The following is a 22,175-nucleotide window of genomic DNA, read 5'->3' on the forward strand; positions in this document are numbered from 1 at the left end:
ACTTTGAGTGCAATTCTAATAACATCAAATCCACTTATGAAAAATATAAACTGAGTAAGTTAAATAAAGCATTCTTCTTCAAATGGTTTGTTTTACAACAAAATTCTGGGATTTTGGAAGTCCACCTGACTCCTTTGGAGCGATTAATGGGGGGGGGGGGGGGGGAATTGCACAAATTGATCGGTAATTTATTGTAGAGCACATACCTCGACCAGGCTGAACAGTTTACGATTTGTATCCCACTGATGGGCCAGCTCTGGATCCAAACCTGAACGAAAATGTAATAATCAGCTTGTTCTTGTCACCTTCCCACTCATCCACCAAGTTTTGTCATAACTCGTCCACAACGTTTTGAGATAACATGCAATATTGTTGCGGGGCCGGGTATCGGTGACGAGCACGACTGCTAGATGGAGCAGCAGAGTCGGCTCGACCGATCACCCGGAATTTAGATCGTACCTTTTTGGAAAACTCCGAAAAAGTACGGGTCCCTTATCAGACCGTGAAGCATCAATATTTCTACCACGTGGTACAGGGTTATTCGCAAATTTTCAAAATACCTAGAGACCATGTGGCGATTTACCGAGTTTCCACACCCTTGACGGCACCGGTACGGAACGAGCCGCTTAGCGTACTCGAACTGTGTGCAATCCGAGCTATTTATCGCCGACGTCCGTCGGTCCCAAATATCGCGTTACAACGGCAACAGCCTGGCTAATTTCCCAACACGCAGCACGCGAAGCCAATTTTAGGAAAGGACATGAACGAGCTGAAACATTTAACAATCGGGGTATTTATTCACAATGGGGGAATGAGGGGAGCACATAAGGGCAGAGTTAAACCGATCAAAAGAAATGCACGTACATACAGCACGTCACTTATACACTTCACTACTTATCTGACTGGCACCACAAACAAACATACGCATACACCCAAAGAATCGGACCAAAATGGTCTTTATTGAGCCCTGTCTCAGACCTGTCCGCCTACTGCGGTCTTCAAGGACCAGGTCCTCGGGGCAGAACTGGACCCCCAGCACGATCCAGACGCCCTCATGACCGGGCTCCAGGTGAACGAAATCGGCAGGGTGAAAGCTGGCAGGATAAGACTCTCCGTGGCACTGACCACTCCATGCGCAGACACTTTTCCACTCCACCACCTTGCGCGCAGATGTTCACTTCTTGCCAGAACTCTCAGAACCCCTGAACGTGCAGACCGCACCTATAATTATACCCCCCCCTCTTCGGGGGGGGGCACCTCTTCGCGATCATCCCTCTCTCACTGGCTGGTTTTGGCGCGCAAATCGCTCTTCGTCTCTTTCACTGGCCAAAACAGGCGGCAAGCTCCTTGATTGATCCGGGGGTGTGGTGACATTACGCGGAGCCCTTTCCTCCTGTCGCGGGATCTGATTGGCCGGGCGATGGTCACCTCACTCGTTGCACGCTGATTGGTCGAAGGCTGCCGTGCGGCTCCTCCTTGAACTCCGCCCACCATGACGTCTGCCAGAGCGAGGTGAAGGAAGTGAAGTGAAGGTGAAGGTGAGGGTGAGGGTGATGCGGTGTCGTCGGTGTTGATGTTGGTGGTGTAAAAATAAACGAAAAGAAAACCTGACTATTTAAATAACTCCACAGTGCAGGAACATTTAATTACCCATAACACTAGGGTCAGGACCCTAACTGGCAACATGTACTTACTGATATAACTGATCTCTAGGACCTGAATGTTGAGTGCTCATAGCTTCCAGATTCGCAACACTACATCATTTTTGGCCCAATCTCTGGTGAAGAATCTCTCATAAATGAAATTTCTTTATTGTATCCTGATCTTCACCAAAATCAGATATATTCGTCCTAATCACACTCCCAACATGGAAGAGACAGACAGACAGACAGGAATTATGAGAGCAAGAAGTGTGTGTGTGTGTGTGTGTGTGTGTGTGTGTGTGTGTGTGTGTGTGTGTGTGTGTGTGTGTGTGTGTGTGTGTGTGTGTGTGTGTGTGTGTGTAAAAGCGAATTATGAATGGAAGGCCTGGTATGAGTGGTAATTGGGTGCATGGTGGGAAGGTTTGAATGCGGGGAGTGGATCCCACTCAAGGAAACCCGGGGTTAGTTTAATGTTAGACGGAGGGATTCGGTAAATTTGCAAATGGATGTCATTCTGCAGTTGGTGATGATTGTAGCATGTAGTATCTTTGCAGAGTGCAGGAGATAATGGACTGGCTGGGAGTGTTGCTCAAAAATGTGCACTCACCTCGGGACACCTCAGGTGCTGGTAAGCTCGTTGGCCAGGTGCGGCCGTAGATGGGCCCAGTGGCCCGGTTTAGTGTTCAGTGTGTAGTGGGCGCATGTACCCGAGGGGAGGGGCCTGGCGTGCCAGTGTAGTGTTCAATGGGCCCAGGTGCCCGAGCAGCAGGACCCGGGGCTCCAAAATGCCGTGTGGGCATCAAGGGGGGAGTGCCAGTGAGGGCATCCCCCAGGCTAGGGTCAGGAACCGGTAACCTCGGAGGTGGCTCCAGCAAAGAGGGGGTGTCACAGGTGAGTAAAGTTTGGCAAGCCGGCCAGTGGAACCTCACTACCCAGCCACGAAGTTGTGTGGAGGCACAATCGCAAAATTTGATGGGCAGGGTCCAAAGTTTTCAGAGCACCAATGCGTGGGCAACAGGAATTTGGGTTTGAAGAATCCAATAGTTTAATGAAGGCCTGTTGGTAGGGTGTGACCCCGGGAATAGTTTAAATATGTAAGAATGTTAGCGTAGTTAGGATTGATGTAGACCCCTTCACACCATCCACAGCTGGGATGATCACTGGCCACGGGACTTGCCCTCCAAGTGAGAGGAACAACGAGATGGGTCATGCAGTGTTCATAACATTTTGTTTTATTCTGCCTTTTCCTTCCTTGAGGAATCTTGGGGGATCGGAGAGGAAGTTGGTTGGAGTGAGACGAGATGTAGGAGACAGAATATGGAGACAAATTTTGGTAGTATTAAGGAGATACTGGGTGGGTGCAGACGAGTAGGACCAACCTCAAGCTCGCTCTTCTGGCACCACCACCATTGCCCCAGGTATGTGCACACCACGGACCGGCTGACTATGTTGGTCGGACCTGGTGCTTGTGTCCATTGCATTACCTGGTTTATCTTTTTGTTTTCTTTGCCGTGGGCTTTTTCTTGTGCTTTTGTTCGTCTGGCTGTCCAGGACCCAGGATACATCACTGAACGTCTTGCAGGACTCATCTTGCGTCCTTGCACATCACCTTGGTGTCGCCCATACACTTTGTTGGAACACTTGCTCTGTGGCCCATGTACCACTCACCTTGCTCGTCCACTTTACCGGACCACGTTGTTGTCGTGGCCGTGTTTCCCCACCTCCAAGAATTGCCCCGTACAGCAGCTCAGTGGAGGAAGATGTGTTTGCTATTTAGAAGAGTCACCCCGAAATGGCCTGTATGCTGGATCATGGCCTGCCGGTTTTTGGTCGAAGGGCCTCCAGCCCGAAGATGAGCAAGAGGAAGAGATGGTGAGCAGGTGTCTTTTCTTCCAGCATGAACAATGTTTGCATTGTGTTTTGTTTTGTTTTGTTTTCCCCTTCAGGTCCTGGGAGAGATTTTGTAAATATTTGATGATTGTTGTGTCTAGTTTGTATTTTTAAAGCCCATCAGCTTCATGTTTTTTTTTTCAAAATTCCAGCAATTTCGGTGTTAAGTAAGGTTGTCGTGTGAGTCAGGTAGTTCCCCAACGCATTAGGTGGGACATATCTCGTTTAAATTGTCACATACATGGGGGGTAGCATTAATGCAACAAGCTCAGGAGGTACTGGGGGTAATCACACAGGGATGGTAACTTGGCTGTCCCAGACTCCTCTGAGTCAACTTTGTGTACGACTCGGGGTGAGTCTGGGAAAGGGAAGGGGGGTAATGTTGCGGTTTTATAAATCTTATGCCGAAATTGAAATGCACACACCATGTAGACTTTTAGAATAGTTATTTCCTTCATGGACATTATGAATTGCGCCTTCCCTCTCGGGGTCATTTTGTAATTAAATGCGTTAAGTTGGGTAGCTAGCGCCCCCTCTCAACCAGTTGGGATAATACATCAGCGCGTAATGATGTGTGCCATGAATGCCATCATCACGTTGGGCGTGCATTGTTTTACTGCCATGGCTGCTCAGCATGTGCGAATAACACCAGGGTTCTGGAACGTTCGCCAAATTCCCACTTATTGTTTGAAGCACAAGCAAGTACTTGTTTGTCTGTATGGATGTCTTCCCTGTACTGTAATTTATTGCCCTCCACCCCTGTACTGTATTTCGTTTCCCTTATCCTCGTTTATTTCCCTCCACCTGAACACGACCGGTAAACAGACCAGGACACGACACAGTCCTACGGAAATAATTGCCCAATTCCCTGGCTTTGTGCCATGAGCATTTTTTGACATTTGGGGTTTGTCCCAGGTGCATGGGGGTAAAAAGGGATTTCCCCATGTTAAGTGCGGAGCTCCACTCCTGGCGACAGGGGAAGGACCAACTGAGTGCATAGCCCGGCAGGCAGCAGAACGGGCTGGCATGGTGCCACCTCAGAAGATCTGATGTGGCTCAATCGCTGGTCACAGGCCACCTCAGAAGATCTGGTGTGCGACTCTTTGGCCTCACCGACCCCAGGGGCTATAAAACTGCGCTTGACGCTCTGGTTCTTTCTCTCTCTGCCCTGGTCGTCGCATCACACTTTCTTTCTACCCTGATCGTCGCATCTCAATCTCTCTCGGTTCTGGTCGTCGCTGTTGTTTCTGCCCTGGTTCCAGATGCTCTGCATTACCCTTGCTTCTTCCCTGGTCCCAGACGCTTTGGAAGAAATCTGCGGCGATCGTGGCTGTTGGCTGGCTGCTCCCTATGGAGCTCGTGGACCCTCGGTTGTGGAGGGTAGTGTCAGGGCCATTCTGGAGAGCAGCGGGGAGAGCGGTACCAATCTGGGGAGGGTGATGGTTACATACATGCTGGTAGGCTGAGGCCACCCTGCCCCTCCCAATTGTCTCCCCATGTGTGTGGTCTGATGTGTACTCTGTCTTATGTAGTAGATAAGGAATAGCTTAAGGTAAGTCTTCAACTTGTGCATCTTTTTTTCCTTTTTGTAAAGGAAAAAACATTTTATGAATCTTTTATGGTTTTCCTTGATTGCTTTGTATTGCATTTCCCCTTTTCCTGCCCCAGTTTCCCATTGAATTCCATTAAAGCCCTTGAGTTCCCTTCCCTCCTTCCTGTACCCCCCATTGATTATTGCAAATAAATTATATTTCCAATCTGCTGGTAAATGTCCTTTCTTCCATTGGTCCAGCAATGTCCGGATGTAGATTAGCCCAGAGATTATAATTTCCCAACTGATTGGCTCACATCAGTCCGGCATTATGCTTGCGGTAAATCAAGATCCAATAAAGATAAGAGCAGCACAATGCTGGAGGGCGCGATTCCCTGATAAGGCGTCTGCGTGTTCCCAGTTAAACTAGTCAGATGGAGGACATTGGGTCACGTGGTTAAATTGTTGGCGTTTGCGGTCGATTACTGAACTGCTGTAACATGGATTTATTCGTGCGTGACGGCCTCGATTCCTGGTGAGTCTGGGGAGAACTGGGGATACCCCCACCTTCGTACCCCTGCGACCCCAGGTCCACAAAAAATAATAAAAAAGGTGGACAGAGACGATCAACTGGTATTTTTTAGCTCACCTGGAATGTAGTTCCGGGGAGCTTGTGGGATGGTGCGTCGTCCGTTCGTCTGTCCACTAATACTTTCAACTTCTCTGAAGCTACATAAACGATTTCGATGAAACTTTACCACAATGTTCCTCACCATGTAAGTACCAAAGTTTGTTCACAGTATTAACAAAATCGGGGTCTGAGGGGGTCTATGGAGGGAGTTTATGGGGAGGTTGCCCCCCCCCCAAGAGCTTTTTTCTTTTTCTCAGAAACGACACGCACAATTTCGATGAAACTCGACCACAACCTTTATCACCCGTGATGTACCAGTTTGTTCATGGCATTAAAAAAACAACCTTAAAAAATAATGCCACTGGCGACTTCATCACCGAAGGCATAAAAAAAATCCATCGGTGTTTACTTTTTTCTCAATTACATATTTTGTGTGTCATCCATGTTTACCAGTGGTTCCCCGGTTATCCTATCCAGCCACTACAAGGTGAGCGCCCACCACTACTAGGTGAGTGCCCAGGGGTATTGCCCCTATGTTTTTTATTTGCCCTTATTGTACACATACTTTTCCTCGCTCTTATAAATAAATTGCTCATGTTATAAATGTACCCAGCTCGTTTTGTCTTTTCCTTCATTGGTCCAGTATCATCTGCACATTAGTTAGCCAGGAAGTTCTACCCCATTAGTTTGCTCTTGTTAGCCAGCGCACACTCCCTGTATCGCTCGGCAGTAATCCTTGTGTGCACTGAGGGCACGAGACCCCATTTGGTTCTGCCGTCCACAGGTAAGGTATCACGTGAATTAGTGTAGCCCTGCCAGGATTGGCAGTGCCAATCGCCCTTCGTGGTTGCTTAGCAATCCAACAGTGCATGGAGTTGTCTGTGCCTGGTGGTCTCAGGACCGGGTGTTCACGAAGGTCCCGAGTGCTTCCCCCTCGTGAGCCTCGAACTTTGAGTCCGTAATCATTTCTTTCGGATGTAACATGTTAACGAAGCGGCGCAAAGTAGAAAGCAATTTGCGGTTTCCAAACTGGTATGGATCTTGGTGTAATGGTTAATAACATCCATACTGAGTCTGGGAGGTTGGTGGTTCGAATATCCGTCCGAGTCATCCCAGTCTTTTAAAATGGTATGTGCTGCTTCCTTGCTTGACACTTAGCATTTAAAAAGGATAGGTGAGACTGGCTCAAGCATGGATAAACAACCTTTGATAAGTTGAAAGGGATCCCATTTATTGTACAAAACGAGAGGAAACGAGCTTTACGCCCGTCGCCAAGTCCATGACCAGAGACAGGCTGAGCCGCCTTGTTAGATCCTCGTGGAGGATCTCTGTCTTACTCACGTTGTTGTTCTTGTGGACTTTTTTGTTTCACAGCCTACAGTTTTCATCGAAACTTCCTGAAACTTGGCATATATATGTAAAAATACCCCGCGCAGACAGTAACCATCTCCGATTTTGAAAATTTCTCCAAGAAAAAAAGTTATGACGTCAAAATATCTCCGCGAATGGAAATCGCCTAAAAAATTATTTCCGAAACTTGGCAAGCTTTTTGAATTCTGTTTGCGCGAATCGAACAGAGCATTAGCAGAGATGAATTACCGCACATATGATACATCACTGTGACGTCATAATCAATATTTATGACGTCATTCCTATTTTTTGACATTTTTTGTTTCACAACCCAGAGTTTTCATCGGATCTTCGTGAAACTTGCCATGTATATGCAGAAAGCCCACGCGCAGGCAGGAACCATCTCCGATTTTGGGAATTCTTCCGAGAAAAAAAGTTGACGTCATAATATCGCCGCTAATGGAAATCGCCTATACCATTATCTCCGAAAGTAGGGAAGCTGTTTGAATTTTGTTTGCGGGAATCAAGCCGGGCATTAGCACAGATAATTTATTGCAAACCTGATACATCACAATGACGGCATACTCGTTTTTATGACGTCATACTCGTTTTATGACGTCATCATTAAGAGGACGAGGATCTTAGCTCATTCGAGCTTGTTATTTTTCCTCTATCATAATCATCATCATCATCATCATCATATATTCTTCAAAGCCAAAGGGCTCTTCCAGCCTCTGGTCCTTCGGACGAGGGGGTTTCGGAGCGAAATCGAAAATAACAATTACATATTTTTGGAATTACATTTTCCTTTGCCGGCAGAGACAAACAAAGATGAGTCCACGATGCGAAAAAGTCACGTGATTGCCATCGAATCCTGTGATAGCGACCGTCGTGATATCGTTTCACTTCTTCACGAGTCAAATCAATCCGGTTCTGTGCTTTTTGTTTTTCTTCCTCCGACCTGTATCTTCGGAAGCAAATCTTCGAATTTCGAGTCTGCGCCGCGTACGACGACAGCAATCGGTCGGGGTGTATCACGAGCTCGGCTTGTAAAATCCTCTTTTCGCCTGCTTACTGTTTATTGTTAAAATAATTTTTTTTTTAAATATAATTGCAGTGTTAAAAATTAAAATGTTATTGTTCATAAAAGGTTTATAAAATTAAAAATAACCTCTTAAAACCTAAGATGTCATGCAAACCAAGAGGTATGTTTTAACGCTTCATGACATCTGAAGGAAAGGCGAGGTGAAAAGTGAAGGAACATTTTTGAGACCAATCGTGGCCATCGAGCCCGACATCCCGACTCGAGTCCACCACGTCACACCGAAATGGTGAGTGACACGCAGGGCAGGATTGCCGTCGTTGGTCGCAGCCAGATATTGGTTAATGAGTGTGGAGGTTTTCGGACCGGTGTGGAGGTCCCGCGTGAGGCCGCTCGGGGTGAAAGAACCGTCGTTTCATCGGGACGTCCATGTTATTGTGGCCGCGCACCACAGGCGGTTGTCTCACGACTCACGGTCCGAGTTTATCATGAGCATGTCCGGCTGTGTTTTCTCGTGTTGTGCGAATTCGGACACAAAGTAGGCTGTCCCGTCTGCTCGCACACGAGTTGTGGTTGATACACGTTCTCTTCAATAAAGTGTTGGGTGGTGCTCCATGAGAAAGCAGCTTGGAGAGCGCTCGCCACGTGACCTGGGGCTTAAGCACTCGAGCAAGCACTCGATCGAAACGGTTGATTAATGAACGATGGCTTGGCAAGAGAGATAGCAAGTTCATTACCTCCCGCCACCAAAACGTGAAGGAGGGTGTGTGTGTGTGTGTGTGTGTGTGTGTGTGTGTGTGTGTGTGTGTGTGTGTGTGTGTGTGTGTGTGTGTGTGTGTGTGTGTGTGTGTGTGTGTGTGTGTGTGTGTGTGTGTGTGTGTGTGTGTGTGTGTGCAGGACCTCTGAAAAAGTTGGGCACGGATCTGGATGAAACTTGCTGGGCACGTTGGGTGTTTGACGATGAAGAATCGATTCGATTTTGGTGAAGATCCGAATTTGGATCTGGATACGAGAATTATTTAATTTTAAAGTGATTCTTCACCATTGAGAGGAAGCCTGGTGTTGGCTTAGTGGTTCGGGTGGCGGTTTGGGATCCTAGGGTCCTGAGTTCAAGCCCCGTTGCCGCTGAATTAAAATACACCAGGAGGTTGTCTCAGCCTGTCATCCTTCCGAGGTCGGCAAAATGAGTACCAGTGTACTGGTAAGGGGGACACTGCATCAGCGGCGTAGCCGCGACTCCGCGTCCCAGCCAATGATGCAATCAGCAGCCACAGGCTGCACTCGATGGAGAGACCATTGAGAGATGGGGCCAAAAACGATATAGTACTGTATAGCATGATAATCTCAAAAATGTATTGGGCTTGATATGTTCTCGTGGATCAGGTATTACGTGGTGGAGGTATGCGCTCTACCAAGTGCCCTTCCAGTTGGAAATGGAACACATCTCTGGTATGGTAGAGACTCGTCCCCTACGACTGTTGCTGCTGCTGTTTTGACAATGACGATCAACCACTTTGCAGGAATTTGTAAGTTGTTCAGGGTGCCAGCGATAACCTGCATACTCTTCACAAAAAACGCCATGGGGGTCAATGTCCACCAACTCACGCTGGCAGACTGGATACCCAGCGTATTTATGTATCGTCTGGCATGTAGCACCGATACAGCGGCTTTTTTACATGGCCAAGGCTTGTGGAAGAGCTGGGACACAACATAAAGGGAACAGCAGAAGAAAGGGGAAACACCAATAGCAGGGTGGAGGGCGAAAGTAGACGGAGACGGGCAAACAAGGGATGCATATAACGATGATGGATAGAGAAGCAAATTTTTGGGATGGTGGGGGGTGGTTTAATGGGTGTAGAAAAGATCATTGCTTTGGATGGGGGGTGACCTGAGATGGTGGTGAACAGCTGTCTTGAAGACCCGGAGAGAAGAAAGAGATCGAATAGAGTGTGAAAGGTGGTTCCACTGGCAGAACGATAAGGGCACTCGGAAGAGCACATATCTCCACCACATAATGCCTGATCCACGATAACATATCGGGCCCAATACATTTTTGAAATATCGTGCAATACCGACATCGTTTTTGGCTTTTGTATCCATCTTGTCCACCCCTTACATTCTCCCCGACCCCTCATCGTTACCTGCATCCCTTCTTTGTCCATCTCCATATATTTTCTCCGAATGGTGAAGAATCGCTTTGAAAATTAAATAATTCTCGTATCCAGATCTGGATTCGGATCTTCATCAAAATCGAATCAATTCGTCATGGTCGCACATCCAACCTGTCCACCAAGTTTCATCCGAATCCGTCTACAACTTTTTGAGATATTGTGCTCCATATTAGTTTCACCCTATCTCTCAATGGTGAGGAATCGCTGAAAAAAATTATCAGATCTGGATTTGGATCTTCACCAAAATCGAATCAATTCTTCCTTGTCACACACCGAACCTGCCCACTGAATTTCATCCGGATCCGTCCACAACATTTTGAGATATCCTGCACAAACATACAGAAAGGGGTGAAAACATTACCACCTCCACCCTCAGTGATGGAGGTAAAAAGAGACGAATAATTGAGTGGAGGTGAGCAGTGATTCTGGATTTAGGCAGTTTCACTCTAAGTGAGTTGAAGGTGGATGGTGTGCGTCCTGCAGATACTTTGGGGGGGGGGGACTACAGGGCATGGAGGGGGTAGAGTATACAAGACCAGAAATGAGGCTGCAGACAACAGAAAGACCATCAACCTGTCTGCGATGGCAAAGTGACGAAGGTAAAAACATCTTGAAAGCCTTTGTTTCCAATGATCTTGAAAGCTGCGGATGAAAGTCTTGTTGGGGGATCGGACCTCGGATGTGCCTTGAAGGAAGGAGTTTGCACAACGGAGGATGACCAGTCGTCATCTGGGTTTGGAGGCCAATTTTGAAATGTGGTTTGCCCAAGAGAGATCGTGGCTTGAAAGTGAGACCCAAGAGTTTGACTGACTGACAACCTCTTCGAGAGGGTTGTTGAGAAAGTAGATGGGAGGGCTTGCAGAATGGTTCTTTTGGAGAGAGTGAGTGAGTGTTTGGGATTTCTCAGGATTGAAGGACATATTCCACCAAGTATTTGACCAGTTTGTGATCTTGTCAAGGTCTGAGGAGAGGGAAGAGGCTGTTGCCTGTCTGCCAGACAGACGAGTGATGTCATAGCTTATGTTTAGGTGAGGAATCGAACCTAGGCAAGTCAAGCTCAAAGGCCCATGTTATCTTGTGCTATATTTTCATAATGACAATATTGTTACGGTTGTGGAAATTCACAGAGCACCATATAGGTCCTTAGATCAGTTATGTCGATAAGTCTGTGTTCAGATAGATTTCCCCACCGATGTTTAAAGGGAATTATTCGTGTAACCGGGCTGTGAATCTTTAGGTAGTGTTATTCTTTTGCAATCGTTATTTTGGACCAACCGCTCCACAACAACCACTTCCACCACCAACATCGCTCTCATCAACCGCTTCACAACAACCACCTCCACCCCCAACATCGCTCTCATCAACCGCTTCACAACAACCACCTCCACCACCAACATCGCTCTCACAACCGCCTTCACAACAACCACCTTCTCCACAACCTCCTTCACACAACCACCTTCTCCACAACGCCAACCACAACCACCTTCTCCAAAACGCCAACCACAGCCACCATCTCCTAAACCACATCTCCCCCAATAACCAACAACGAACAACATCGCTTCACCTTCAACTCCGCAAACACCACCATTTTTGCACCAGCCATGGCGAGTTCCCAGCGAACAGCATCGCTGCAAACAGACGCGGGGGTTTCCTCGTTGCCAGCGACGGTGATTTCAACCACATCCGCTCTCCTTTGTGGGCGCCAGCGACGATGATCTCTGCCACGTCCGCTCGCTCTGAGCTTTGCCTCAAAATTCGGATCAGAAGATCGAAGGGGTGGAGCCAGCGGGGGTTTAGAGTTGAGGGATCAAAGATCAAACCTCGCCTCACGGATCCTATATAACAGCGTGCAGAGCGCCGAGAGAGTCAGTCGGTCTGGGTTTGGAGTGGTGTGAAGACGAAGGTTCGAGTCCAGTGGAGGGCAGTGGAGGTCTGGGTTCGCCGAGGAGACGGGAGCTGGGAGGGCAGCCAAGCCTGCCATGCCGCGCAGAACTGCGCATTCGTGTGCGGGACGTGGGGGGAGCCGGAGAGAGGTCGCCAGCCGGCACCGAACGGTCCGAGGTGATCGGACTTGGGGACAGTACGAGTGGCGCTGAGGGACGGACGGGCTCTTAGAGCGTCAACTCTAAGAGAGCAAAAGACCCGTTCGTTGCTCTGATGCGTTGCCGGCTGGGCCTGAATCACCAGGCCGCCCGAGGAGGCCTGGGCCGAACCGCGGTCACGCCAGCTGCCGTGAGGACGGGACGTTGCGGGTCACCCCAGCGAGGCACCACGAAGGTGAACGTAACCAGCCCGGCCTCTCGGAGCTTCTGCGGTCATCACAACTCCGTGCTCATAAAGACCCAAGAGGTCCAGTCTACCCCTCGTCTTTCCTGGGGTTTTTCCTTGTTTCTTTTGAATGAACGCTGTGGCGCCATGTCTTTAGTTAGATCTGTATAAGTGTACGTACTTAATAGAACGGTGGTAGTTCTTTTTCTTGCTCGCGTCTTGTCCCTACCCCCATTCATTGCGTGCTTGTACATTGCATTGCTTTTGTTTGCCTCGCCTGATTGCATACATGACTGCATGACTGCATATATGTTGTGTGTGCAAATAAATGTGCTTGTGTGAATGTTAACCCGTTTGTCGCGTCCTTTTCCTTCATTGGACTGCCGTATCGAGTTCGGAATAATAGCTGGCTTTTTAATAGCCGATAATAGAATCTGATCCAACGGGGCTTTCGTGATAATACCCCGCTCGGTTATCCCAAAACGAAGCGAGCTGCTTAAGCGGCTTGTTTCCAAGCGGCCCCGTTGAGGTACAGTCTCTCGGTAGTCTGCCCGCGCCATTAATTAGGTATATCGACAATTCGGCGATTGACCCTGTAGCGTGCGGGTAGAGTGTTGACTAGGCTGTGGTATCCTTAAAACATATCCATAGCGGGATTTCGGCGTTTGATCCGGAAAGCTGCGACTAGATTGTCTGTTCGGTGGGCGAGAGCGGCCGCCATTGGCTAGAAGCAGTCGTCCGCACGCCGGCGGGCAGAAATCCGCAACAATATCATTCTCTTTAAAGGAATGAACCCCTCACGTTAAAGGGAATGAATGAGTAGAGAAGGTCCTAAACCATTATTGGGGTCCTCATTACCTCCGCCACTGATGGTGGGCGGAGGTTGTTTTCACCCATGTCAGTCTGTTTGTCTGTGAACGGGATATCTCAAAAAGTGGTGGACAGATTTGGTAGAGATGTTGTGTGTGTGACGATGGTGAAATGATTCGATTTTGGTGAAGATACGAGAATGTTTTAGGTGTTTCTTCACCAATGAGAGATAGAGCGAAAACCGATTATACAGTACCTACAGAAAGTCCACACCCCTTCTAAAATTTTCACCTTTTGTTTCCTTATAGCCTGAAATTAAATTGCATTAAATCAGACTTTTTCCACCTTTATTTACACATCGTCACCCACAACTTCCAAGTGAAAAACAAATTCTACAAATTTCAGAAAAGTAATTAAAAATATAAAACTAGAATATTTTGGTTGAATAAGTGTCCCACCTCCTTATAATAGCAATTGTAAATTAGCTCAGGTGTAACCAATCACATACCAAGTTAATTGGCCTCCACCTGTTTTAAATTGTCATGATTCTGATTATTTCAGAATAAAATAAGCTGTTCCTGTAGGTTTCCTCTGCTGGGTAGTGCATGTCACAGCAAACACTCAATCATGATCACCAATGAGCTTTCAAATGACCTCTGGGATAAAGTTGTGGAAAGGCACAGATCAGCGGATGGGTATAAAAATATTTCAAAGGCCTTGAATATCCCTTGGAGTACAGTCAATAAATCATTAAGAAGTGGAAGGTGTATGGTCCCACCAAGACCCTGCCGAGATCAGGCCATCCCTCCAAAATTGATGTCCAAGCAAGGAGGAGACTGATCAAAGAGGCCAATGGAACCTTTGAAAGAGCTACAGGCCTTTTTGGCAAAGACTGGTCACTGTGTGCATGTAACAACAATATTCCAACCACGATACATGTCTGGCCTGTACGGTAAGGTGCCAAGGAGGAAACCTTTACTCAAAAAGCCCACTTTGAGTTCTGTTTGAGGTGTGCAAAAATCTACATCAGAGATTCTGAAGCCATGAGGCAAAAAGTTTTGTGATCTGACGAAACCAAGATGGAACTTTTTTTTACCTGAATGCAAAACGTTACGTTTTGGAAATACAACACAGCGTATCAGCCAGAGAACACCATCCCTACTGTGAAGCATGGTGGTGGCAGCATCATGTTATGGGGATGTTTCTCACCAGCAGAGACTGGGGCACTTGTGAGGATAGAAGGGAAAATGGATGGAGCAACATACAGAAAAATCCCAGAGGAAACCTGCTGCCCTCTGCAAGAAAGCTGAAATTGTGACGGAAGTTCACCTTTCAGCTTGACAATGACCTGAAGCACACAACCAAAGCTACACTGGAGTGGCAAAGGAACAAAAAAGATAAATGTCCTTGAGTGGCCCAGTCAGAGCCCCGACCTAAATCCAATCGAAAGTCTGTGACATGACTTGATTGCTGTCCATCAACACTCCCCACGTAACTTGACTGAGTTTGAACAGTTTTGTACTGAAGAATGGGTGAATATTGCCCAATCAAGGTGTGCAAAGTTGGTAGAGACCTATACCAACAGACTCAGCTGTAATTGCTGTCAAAGGTACTTCCACCAAGTATTAACTCAGCGGGGTGGACACTTTAGTGATATTCTAGTTTTATATTTTTAATTACTTTTCTGAAATTTGTAGAATTTGTTTTTCACTTGGAAGTTGTGGGTTACGATGTGTAAAAAGTTTGATTTAATGCAATTTAATTTCAGGCTATAAGGCAACAAAAGGTGAAAATTTTAAAAGGGGGTGCAGACTTTCTATAGGCAATGTTTGTCAAGATATCTCAAAAAGGTTCTGGATGGGATTGGACAAAACTTGGTCGTCAAGCTGGGTGTGTGACAAGGATGACTCAATTCGATTTTGGTGAAGATCTGGATCCGGATACGAGAATTTTGGGGTCGAGTACGATATATAGCATGATATTTGAAAAAGTTGTGGATGAGTTTTGATAAAACTTGGTGGTTGAGTTGGTTAGGTGACAAGAACAAGCAGATTTGTTGGTGGTTCAGGTCCGGATCGAGATCTAGCCTTTCAGTGGGATACAAAACATAAGCCGTTCAGCCTGGCGGAGGTATGCACTCCACTGAATGTGGTTCTTGTTTGTAGTTTTTATTTATTTATTTATATTTTTATTTTTAAATATATACTTGACGACCCGTGAACCCGTTGGGTTCCTGTTGTGACTGTGGTTGATTAAAAAAAAAAGGGATAGCTCCAGCGAACTATACCGCTGAGGTTGTTTGCATTGATCAAATAATCCCAAAGAGGACGACTGAAATGGGAATTGATTTTTTAATAATTTTTTTATTTTTGCCCGATTTGAACGAAACTTGATATTGTGCGTCGATGTGAAAAAAAAACCAGAGAAAAGCAAGTCGTATAAATTGTGCGTAATCTTGTAAGCACAATTTTATTTATTAATGAACACGGAAGGATTAGATCAAAATGGCGATGTTTATTTTATGCTTAAAAATGAATCGTTCTTTGTCTTACTAAATGTTTGAGATTTTAAAATAAATCATTTCAAGAAAAAATAAAAAGAAGATGGCTCCAGCGAACTATACTGCTGAGGTTGTTTGCATTGATCAAATAATCCCGAAGAGTACTTGACTGAATCGGGAATTGATTTTTTAATTATTTTTTCGTTGCCTGATTTTAACGAAACTTGATACTGCACACCGCAGGAGAATGGTGAGTAAGGTGGGCCGAACATTTTTGGGCTATCCTGTACCTTTTTGTTTATATTTCGAGAACATAGATACATACATACATTCCTACAAGATGAGAGTTTTAGTACTACATATTGTTACGGCTGTGGAAATTCGCAATACGCCATAAAGGTTCCTTAGATTAGCTATGCCCGTAAGTGAGTGTTCAGATAGGTCCCCACCGTTGTTTAAAGGGAATTCTTCGTGTTCACCGGGCTGCGACTCTTTGAGATAGCCGTTTTTCTTTATCATTATTTTCAGCCACCATTGCAACAAACGGCCACGCAAACAACAACCGCCACCATCTTCGCCACTACGCCCACTTACGAACGCCATCCGCCGTGGACCACGGTAAGACGGTCTCCGCGTCGGAAACCGTCCGAGAAGGATTGGCAGAACAAAAGCTCTCGTGAAGCCTGTGGGGTTTTTTCCCGCCTATTTTCCCTGCGCTTGGTGTGAAGGGAAGGGGGAGGGCAGTTCGCTGCCGATTGGTGGATGCACGGCGTGAGGCGGTCGGGTTGAGGGAACGCCCCTTTTCGGAAACCTTCTCGAAGGAAGTTGGAGCCGAAAACGGGGAGGAGCGAAGGGCGGAGCCCCGCGCTATATAAGGCGGACAGCACGCGGGGCTCGCTCTCTCTTGGTGGTCGAGGTCAAGTCCTTTTTTTTTTGTCTGGGTCATCGACGTCATCCTCTCTGTCGGGGTCGTGCTGGATCTCTCTCTCTCTCTCTCTCTCTCTCTCTCTCTCTCTCTCTCTCTCTCTCTCTCTCTCTCTCTCTCTCTCTCTCTCTCTCTCTCTCTCTCTCTCTCTCTCTCTCTCTCTCTCTCTCTCTCTCTCTCTGTCGTCGGGGTGGCCTTCGTCATTCTTTGTCATCGAGTTCTCTCTCCCTCCCTCTCGTCTTGGCGTTGCGCGACCTGTCGGTGAAGGCACGGGCCGGTGGCGAGTCCGGGCGACGCAGACGGGAGGCGCAGCCCTGCCGGCTGTGTGCCGGACCTGCACATCTTGCGAGGAGTGCCGGAGAGAGCTCGCCGACCGTCGCACCACGAAGGTGCAGGTAACCAGTGTCGGTCTCGTGGGCCCATTCGGTCATCCACGGCCCACGGCCATAAAGGTTTACGAACCCTGTCTACTCCCTTGCCTATGAGGGGGTCATTTATTTTGTTCTGTGTGAATGTTGTCATGGCGCCATCTGTTAAGTGCTTGTAAATAATAATTATAGTCGGTTGTATTGCTTTCTATTTGCCTTGCTTCTAAATTGCATGACTGCCCTTGCTTGTGTTGTGTGTGTGTAATACGTGTGCTCTATAATAAATGTCCTTGTGTGCAACGTGTCCCGTTCGTCGCGTTCTCCTTTCACCACATTGAAAGTGCCATCTTGCATCGTGGAATGAGTAGTGGGTTTTGAACGCCTGGTAAGGAGAATCAGAACCGTCGAGGTCGGCGATAACACCGCTCGGTTATCCCTGTAGCACGGAACGAACCGCTTAAGCGGTTCGTGTCCTTGGCTGACCTGCAGCGTGGTGCAACCCCTCGGTAGGTTACCCGCGCGGGTATTTAGGTATATCGCCATTCGGCGATTCACCCTATTTCGCGCGGGTAGCATGCGGACTGGGTTGTGGTGAGGTTAAACCCCCACCCGTGACTGGCTCCTGGCGGTAGTTCCAGGAGGGTCACGACTGAATTGTCCATCCAGTGGGTGACGTGGCTGCCATAAGAGGTACGCGGCCGATCGCACGCCAGGCGGGCCAGAATTCGTAACAATATATAATCATTTATCTGTCTATTTTAAATGGTGTATGCAGCATGGCCGTGTGAAGGTGAAGACTTCTGCCGAGCAGGCAGAAACGAAGAGAAAGGAACGGGAGAAGAAGCTGAAGTTATATCAGGTGGCAAGCGCCGCAGCAGCTTCGAAGGTGTGTCTACTTTTTGTTCGCAATTTCCTCATCTTTAGTCAGAAAACCAAGGTGTTCATGGTTTATCTGCTTGTTGCATCACAGCTCTCTAATTATTGCATCACAATATTGCACAGTACTCCTGGAAACATCACAATACTCTGAGAAATATTGCAATTGTCAAACCTTAACCTCTTGAGGTAAAATTGTAACTCAAAACATCTTCGCTCTTTCAGAGGTAGGGGGTTGTGGGGTCAGGAATCCAATAATCTCATTCCTTCATATGAAGCATAAGCCTGGTGTTGGCTTAGCGGTTAGGGTGACTGGTTTGGTATCTCTGGGTCCTGAGTTTGAGCCCTTGATTTCTGTTGAATTAACACGAGGTTGGGTTGACCGTCATCCTTCCAAGGTCGGCAAAATGAGTACAAGTGTACTGTAATTGGGGCATTGCATCAGCGGCACAGCCGTGTCCTCGGCCAATGATGCCACCTGCAGCCTTATGCTGCACACGGAGGAGGAGGAGGAGGATTGGTTGACGGTGTTGCTGATGCAGTGCCCTCTGCTGGTTTGGGAAGGAATTTGGAATTTGTTCATGGTGCCAGCGATAGCTCGCCTACTCTTCGCGAAGAACACTGTGGGATCTTTAACGTCCACTAACAACTGCTGGCAGACGGGACGCCCGTTTAACATCCATTCGAGGGACGGCACAAATCCAAGATTGACTACGGCCTTAAAGAGGTTGTCCTACATATGCCTGGTGTTGGTTTAATGGTTTGGGTGGTGGGCTTTGGATCCAAGGGTCCTCAGTTCAAATCCCGCTCAGCTGTTGAATTAATACCAGGTGGGGTTAACTCGGCCTGTCATCCTTCCGAGGTTGGCAAAATGAGTGCCGGCATGCTGGTATCCTGTGTCGGAGTGGTGACCTGTCCAGGATTGTGCCCAATAGCCAAGGAGACTGTTTAAGCAGCACTAATGCTCTGCACAGAGTATGGTCCCAATCCCCTCCTACATATGCCAATTTAACACCTTTTCATGCCGCCCGTCTTTCCAGCGAGCTAACGGGGAGTTCGACAAAGAAGCATTGGAGATCACACAAAACATCTTGGAGCAAAATCCAGACATTGCGTCATTGTGGAACTTTCGACGTGAGATCTTGTTGTTCTGGGAGAAGGACAGGTGAGTGAATGGGAGCATTGATGTGACAAGGTGTTCTTTTGGTTTCAATTGAGCGTCTTTTGTGTTTAAAGTGTGCCGCATGAGGCTCTCAACCAACTTGAGACCATAACGATGCTGTGCTCACCTGCCCCTCCACCGTTCTGATATTTGTGCTTTCAACATTGATGTAGACAAGAAGAAGTCCAGGAAGTTCTTTCTTTGGAGTTGCCATTCCTGGAGTCCTGTTTGCGTGTGAACCCCAAGTCATATGGCGCATGGCACCACCGTGCATGGGTGCTGGTTCATGCCAAACATACTGACTGGGCCAAAGAACTTCGTCTCTGTGGGGCCTTTCTTCAGAAAGATGAGAGGAACTGTGCGTGTTGGTTTGGCCCAATGCAGGGTGCTGTGGGGTTTGCTTGGATCCGCAGCTTTGATGTGTTATTTTGAGGAGGTGGATGAGGAAAGGGCAGAAATATGAATGGGTCCGAATTGAATAATTACAAAAACAATGTCTTTACTGTTTGGTCGGACAAGAAGGCGTCAAGGGGACAATCGCTCTTTTGTGGAATACCATTTGGAGAAGCATCAGTTTAATCCTGTGGGAAACTGATTCCGCAACATTTCGTGTTTGATATGGACATAAATCGGTCAGGATTGTGGTATTTTTTAGTGGAAGAGAGGGTAGTTTCTTGTTCTGAGGTGATTGTTCTTTTCATGAGCCCCCCCCCCATTGTTTTTAACTTTCTGCAGTTCATTGTTGGGATCATCGACGCTTTGTGGTGCAACATGCAGGTATTCCCGATACCGACGAGCTTGAGTACACGTCCCAACTAATCAGCACCAACTTCTCTAACTACTCTGCGTGGCACTATCGCAGCTGCCTGCTTCCACGGATCTACCCAGACCCTGAACAAAAGGGTCGTGTGGCAGAGGATCAGCTACTGAAAGGTGAGTCTTTGTGTCACCTGAGTGACGTATTTGTGCCACCTGCGTATGAGCAGAACGAACCAATAACATTGCACTCTTTGAGTGAAAAATTCCTCAAGGTTTTTTGTCCATTTCCACATCTTATAACAACAAATTCCCTTACAATTAACTATAATGCACAAGGATGCCATTAGGCCCAACAATCCCACACAATGGTTGCCAGCCTATGGTCATTTGTCCTGGGCACCAAGCAAGGATGCAGCACGTGCCATTTTTTGAAAATCTTTGGTATGACTCGGCCAGTATTGCGTTCAAACCTCCCAGACTCAGAGTGGACCTCTGACCATTGCACCAGTCTAGTGAGGAACACCCATCCCTCTTCCCTGCCATCCTTCATCTCGGCCTCGCCCCCGCCGTCTTCGGGCTCAGCATCGTCCCCGCTACGTCCTCTGGCTCGGCGTCGTCCCCGGTGCGTCCTCTGGCTTGGCATTGTCCCCACCGCGTCCTCTGGCTCAGCGTCGTCCCCGCCGCGTCCTCTTGCTCGGCATCGTCCCCACCCTGTCCTCTGGCTCGGCATCGTCCCCACCGCGTCCTCTGGCTCAGCGTCGTCACCACCACGTCCTCTGGCTCTGCGTCGTCCCCGGTGTGTCCTCTGGCTCGGCGGCATCCCCGCCGCTTCCTCTGGCTCAATGTCGTCCCCGCCGCATCCTCTGGCTCGGCGGCATCCCTGCCATATGCTCTGGCTCGGCGGCATCCCTGCCACGTGCTCTGGCTCGGCGGCGTCCCCGCCACGTCCTCTGGCTCGGCGGCTTCCCCGCCACGTCCTCTGGTTTGGCGTCATCCCCACCATGTCCTCTGGCTCGGTGTTGGCCCTACCACGTCCTCTGGCTCAAGACAGCTATTCAACACCATCTCAGATCGTCCCCATCGATACTCATGATCTCATTCCCGAGCAGTTCCCCGTTTCCTGGTTATTGTGATTTTACTCCCCCTCCCCTCCCATTTCAAACTTCTCTCCAACCTCTCTGTGGTCGTTGTCGATTGGTTTGTTGCTTTTGTCCTTCATCCCCACTTTCCCTTTCCTCTTCTTGCTGTGTTTCATTCATCTTTTCACCTCCATGTGTCCTTCTTATCTTCCCCTTGATGTTAGTCTCATTCTCCCTTCTCTGCTGTTGGTGCTTCCCCCCTTCCAATTTGCTCTTGCTCTTCCACGAGCCTTAATCATGTATACTGTAGAAGAAGAAAAAAGTCTTGCTGTTATCTTGCTTAGTACCGAGCTGGGATAAGTTAATTTGATGACCGAATCACCTGCAGTTTGCATTTAATATGATTTTCTCTCATAACACAGGATATGCTTTATCATTTTTGAGGTTTGGAAAGGGGAGTGGGGTGTGGGGAGGGGGGTCATGAGTATGAAGTTGTTCGTGTTTAAACTTGCAAACTCTGTTTTTGTATGCAGAGTATGAACTTGCACAGAACGCTTTTTTCACCGACCCCAGTGACCAGAGTGCGTGGTTTTACCATCGCTGGCTGCTCGGCCGAGGTATGCAACAGCCTGTTTTTTTACAGCGTTGAACAATGGTCGATGAGCATGTGTTATGCAAGATAAACAGAAGTTATTCTGACATGATGTAAGGGATAATTTTGGAGCGCGTCACGCAGGAGAAGGGTCTGAGGGTGGTAATAGATACGGGAGGTAATCAGGCAGCACAGTGCCAGGCAGCTACAGGTAGAGCAAATAGGTTTTTATGTTGTATTCAGAGGGGGATCATTTATCAATCAAGAGGTGGTGTTAACATTGGACAGGAATTTAGTGAGGGCCACATTTAGAATATTTTGTGCAGTTCTGGTCACCATAACTCAGGAAGGGCATAGATGCCATTGAGAGGGTTCAGCGCAGGGCTACTGCATTGATTCCGTGCCTAGCTAGACTCAGCTACTCTATGAGGAGCGGCTGAAGGAGACAGGGCTTTATACACTAGAAAGGAGGCGGCCACGAGGAGATATGATAGAGATGTTTAAGATAATGAAAGGAAGAGACAAAATAAGTGCAGAAGAATTATATTCAGCAGAGTCGACAGTGACACAAGCACGTA

At 47.7% G+C, this 22,175-nt stretch overlaps 1 protein-coding gene across 1 annotated transcript in view; it reads left to right on the forward strand.

The window, feature by feature from the left end:
- Positions 1-8,217: 8,217 nt before the first annotated feature.
- The window catches only part of RABGGTA (Rab geranylgeranyltransferase subunit alpha), a 57,639-nt gene continuing 43,681 nt past the window's right edge, over positions 8,218-22,175 (forward strand). Inside the window, exons 1-6 of the mRNA XM_085858096.1 lie at positions 8,218-8,376; positions 17,905-18,015; positions 19,046-19,170; positions 19,341-19,525; positions 19,903-20,100; positions 21,539-21,622. Coding sequence (XP_085714222.1) covers positions 8,374-8,376; positions 17,905-18,015; positions 19,046-19,170; positions 19,341-19,525; positions 19,903-20,100; positions 21,539-21,622 — 706 coding nt within the window. The 5' untranslated portion in view covers positions 8,218-8,373. The remainder of the gene's footprint in view (positions 8,377-17,904; positions 18,016-19,045; positions 19,171-19,340; positions 19,526-19,902; positions 20,101-21,538; positions 21,623-22,175) is intronic.

The sequence above is a fragment of the Eptatretus burgeri genome, chromosome 15 (assembly GCF_056783735.1).
Source record: "Eptatretus burgeri isolate ZD-2024b chromosome 15, Ebu_testis_v1, whole genome shotgun sequence".
NCBI lineage: Eukaryota > Metazoa > Chordata > Myxini > Myxiniformes > Myxinidae > Eptatretus > Eptatretus burgeri.